At 42.1% G+C, this 5,000-nt stretch overlaps 1 protein-coding gene across 1 annotated transcript in view; it reads left to right on the plus strand.

Annotated features, from left to right (window-relative positions):
* cand1 (cullin-associated and neddylation-dissociated 1) overlaps positions 1-5,000 on the plus strand; it is a 64,114-nt gene that overhangs the window by 40,399 nt on the left and 18,715 nt on the right. The window contains 1 exon segment of the mRNA XM_039791231.1: positions 2,020-2,208. Coding sequence (XP_039647165.1) covers positions 2,020-2,208 — 189 coding nt within the window.

Raw genomic sequence — 5,000 nt, forward strand, 5'->3', positions numbered from 1 at the left:
GCACAATTAATCCTGCAAAAACACCACTTTAATTCTTGTGTTTACCATAAATGTGCTCAGAAGTTTCTTAGAAATGAGTAATTAAGCACGAATAAGCATAAAAAATTACTAATCGACTAAAGAACTTCTTAGTCGACTAACACTTATACGATTTTGTCGACTAATCGATTAGTTGATTTAAGTGACAGAGCTGTGCGCTTTGAGAGGTGGTTAAGACTAGAAAAGCACAATATAAATGTAGTTAATTAACCATCTGTAAAACTGAGTTTCTGCACAATTAATCCTGCAAAAACACCACTTTAAATCTTGTGTTTACCATAAATGTGCTCAGAAGTTTCTTAGAAATAAGTAATTAAGCATGAATAAGCATAAAAAATTACTAATCGACTAAAGAAATTCTTAGTCGACTAACACTTATACGATTTTTGTCGACTAATCGGTTAGCTGATTTAATTGACAGAGCTGTGCGCTTTGAGAGGTGGTTAAGACTAGAAAAGCACAATATAAATGTAGTTAATTAACCATCTGTAAAACTGAGTTTCTCCACAATTAATCCTGCAAAAGCACCACTTTAATTCTTGTGTTTACCACAAATGTGCTGATAAGTTTCTTGGAAATGAGTAATTAAGCATGAATAAGCATAAAAAATTACTAATCGACTAAAGAAATCTTAGTCGACTAAGACCAAAACTACCGATTAGTCGACTAATCGACTAAGAGGTGGCAGCCCTAGATGTTGCAATTATTCAACTTAAACAGTGGAAAAAGTTTAATAAATCAACAGTAAAACAAAACGCATACATCTGTGAAATTTGTCTTAATAATTTTCCTATTTAAACTTAATTTTTTCATTCAGAACACGAGAGAAAATCAGAGTTTACTTTGCAAAACGTAATGACCTAAATAACAGTTTTTCTCGATTATTCTGTTTTTGTGATCGTTTGGGATCCGAAATCATGATCACGATTAGATTTCGGTTAATTGCACAGCCCTACAGCGGGAGTGCTTTAGGGCTGTCCGTCAAATAAATTCCTAGTCGACTAATCGATTAGTAGATGTTATCGACAGAGCTGTGTGCTTTGAGTGGTCGTTAAAACTAGAAAAGCGCAATATAAATGCAGCCCATTTACCATCTTGTTTCCCCACAAAGAATCATGCAAAAGCACCGCTTTAAATCTTTGTTTTCCAGAGAAATGTTCAGAAGTTTACTTGGAAACAAGTCATTAAGCAAGAAAAAATGACAAATACACTAGAGAAATCTTAATGCACTAAGACCAAAAGGACCAATAAGTCGACTAATTGACTAAAAGGGGGCAGCGCTGCAGTTTTTAACCACCAGAAAACTCATTTCTGGCTGCATACGGACAAAAAAAAAGTGTGGTCTAGACCTACTTTAAATCTCTAAAGTGTCCTGACATAACTTCTGTTATGATTTGACACTATAAATAAAATGGAATTGATTAGTTGGGTCAAGTCGGTGTTGATATATGGAAGTTTTCTTTGTCTTTCTTCTTTATTAGTTTAATCTAATGCGTAGTATTAGACGTTGGACAAATTGTTCAAATGAAGGTCTTGTGATGAGCTTCTGTTGATTTAAAGCTGTTTGGGACTTAAATGTATTCCTTAATGTTGAATAACAGGAGTAAAGTGTGATTTATGGTGGTGTGGAGGCTCAGAGCTTTCGCCGTAGCCTACGTAAGTTGCCTGATGTTTATACTTGCGAGCTTGTGTGTGTGTGTGTGTGTGTGTGTGTGTGTGTGTGTGTGTGTGTGTGTGTGTGTGTGTGTGTGTGTGTGTGTGTGTGTGTGCGTTGAGCCAGCGTGTGTGTGTGTCTGTGTGGGGAGTGTGGTAGAGCGAGGGAGAAAGTGAGAGAGTGACAGCGATTAGCTTCGGAGCAACACACGTCAGGCTACGGGGTAGGTTTTATGCAGAAGTATAACTCACACTTTACTGTGTGTGTGTGTGTGTGTGTGTGTGTGTGTGTGTGTGTGTGTGTGTGTGTGTGTGTGTTGTTTTCAGGCTTTGGTGGCGACAGAGACTCCCGGTCTGGGCTACATGGACCTGCTGAGGATGCTTACCGGTCCGGTTTACTCCCAGAGTGCCTCTCTGCCTCACAAACAGGCCTACTGCTCCATCGCCAAGTGTGTCGCCGCTCTGACCCGAGCCTGTCCCGACGAGGGACCCGCTGTGGTCGGCCAGTTCATCCAGGTAAACCTACTCAGAACCCAGCAGCAACATCAGCTTCAACTTAGCTGTATAGTCCAGAAAAACCACAGACCTCCCTGAAAACAGTTGGGTGGTAGCCTGGCGTGGTCAGACTCCGATTCTAGTCAGAATCTGAGTCTGATGCTGCTCCATTGGGCTGTGATTATGGGGCGTGTTTCAACCCAAACAGGAAAGAAAATGCCTCTGCACTTAATTGGATAGACCTACAACCAATCAGAGCAACAGATAGACCTACAACAGATAGACCTACAACCAGTCAGAGCAACAGATAGACCTACAACCAATCAGAGCAAGAGATAGACCTACAACCAATCAGAGCAACAGATAGACCTACAACCAATCAGAGCAACAGATAGACCTACAACCAATCAGAGCAACGGATAGACCTACAACCAATCAGAGCAACGGATAGACCTACAACCAATCAGAGCAACAGATAGACCTACAACCAGTCAGAGCAACAGATAGACCTACAACCAATCATAGACCTACAACCAATCAGAGCAACGGATAGACCTACAACCAGTCAGAGCAACGGATAGACCTACAACCAATCAGAGCAACGGATAGACCTACAACCAATCAGAGCAACGGATAGACCTACAACCAATCAGAGCAACAGATAGACCTACAACCAGTCAGAGCAACGGATAGACCTACAACCAATCAGAGCAACGGATAGACCTACAACCAATCAGAGCAACGGATAGACCTACAACCAATCAGAGCAAGAGATAGACCTACAACCAATCAGAGCAAGAGATAGACCTACAACCAATCAGAGCAAGAGATAGACCTACAACCAATCAGAGCAACGGATAGACCTACAACCAGTCATAGACCTACAACCAATCAGAGCAACGGATAGACCTACAACCAGTCAGAGCAACAGATAGACCTACAACCAATCAGAGCAACAGATAGACCTACAACCAATCAGAGCAACAGATAGACCTACAACCAATCAGAGCAACGGATAGACCTACAACCAATCAGAGCAACGGATAGACCTACAACCAGTCAGAGCAACAGATAGACCTACAACCAATCAGAGCAACGGATAGACCTACAACCAATCAGAGCAAGGGATAGACCTACAACCAATCAGAGCAAGAGATAGACCTACAACCAATCAGAGCAAGAGATAGACCTACAACCAATCAGAGCAAGAGATAGACCTACAACCAATCAGAGCAACGGATAGACCTACAACCAGTCATAGACCTACAACCAATCAGAGCAACGGATAGACCTACAACCAGTCAGAGCAACAGATAGACCTACAACCAATCAGAGCAACGGATAGACCTACAACCAATCAGAGCAAGAGATAGACCTACAACCAATCAGAGCAACAGATAGACCTACAACCAATCAGAGCAACAGATAGACCTACAACCAATCAGAGCAAGAGATAGACCTACAGCCAATCAGAGCAACGGATAGACCTACAACCAGTCATAGACCTACAACCAATCAGAGCAACGGATAGACCTACAACCAGTCAGAGCAACAGATAGACCTACAACCAATCAGAGCAACGGATAGACCTACAACCAGTCAGAGCAACAGATAGACCTACAACCAGTCAGAGCAACAGATAGACCTACAACCAATCAGAGCAACGGATAGACCTACAACCAGTCAGAGCAACAGATAGACCTACAACCAATCAGAGCAAGAGATAGACCTACAACCAATCAGAGCAACGGATAGACCTACAACCAATCAGAGCAACGGATAGACCTACAACCAGTCAGAGCAACAGATAGACCTACAACCAGTCAGAGCAGCAGATAGACCTACAACCAATCAGAGCAACGGATAGACCTACAACCAATCAGAGCAACGGATAGACCTACAACCAATCATAGACCTACAACCAATCAGAGCAACGGATAGACCTACAACCAATCAGAGCAACAGATAGACCTACAACCAGTCAGAGCAACAGATAGACCTACAACCAGTCAGAGCAACAGATAGACCTACAACCAGTCAGAGCAACAGATAGACCTACAACCAGTCAGAGCAACAGATAGACCTACAACCAGTCAGAGCAACAGATAGACCTACAACCAATCAGAGCAACAGATAGACATACAACCAATCAGAGCAACAGATAGACCTACAACCAGTCAGAGCAACAGATAGACCTACAACCAATCAGAGCAACAGATAGACCTACAACCAATCAGAGCAACAGATAGACCTACAACCAATCAGAGCAACAGATAGACCTACAACCAATCAGAGCAACAGATAGACCTACAACCAATCAGAGCAACAGATAGACCTACAACCAATGGAATAATACTGTCAAAGATATTTCACTTTTTTGATGAAATAAAAGCACACCAATAAACTAGAAATGTCTGGCCCTTGATGTGTGGTGATTCAAAATGCTCTTTACTTTGCTATAACATCCACAGTTTTAACTCTTCGTTCCTAAATGTTACATCAAAACGTGGGGGATTCTGTGCCCTTTCTAACAATGTACGTAGGGAAGCAAACAGACTTTCACATGAGGCACAGTGAGCTTCCAAGGGAAGAAGTGTCGAGCAACAGTCGCACTGCCTCCTGTATTAAATCATAGCAGAAATACCAGGAGGAGGATGTCAGAAACGGGCCCTTTTTGGACAGCTACTGTCCTCACATTAATTACACAACACACACCATTCTTGCACAGGATGTTCATCAGGGTGTCATATCTCTCGCAGTATTAAACATTAAGCGATAGGAGTTAGGGTTTTTGAGCTAGGAGCAGGACTGTC

The sequence above is a fragment of the Perca fluviatilis genome, chromosome 23, assembly GCF_010015445.1.
Source record: "Perca fluviatilis chromosome 23, GENO_Pfluv_1.0, whole genome shotgun sequence".
NCBI lineage: Eukaryota > Metazoa > Chordata > Actinopteri > Perciformes > Percidae > Perca > Perca fluviatilis.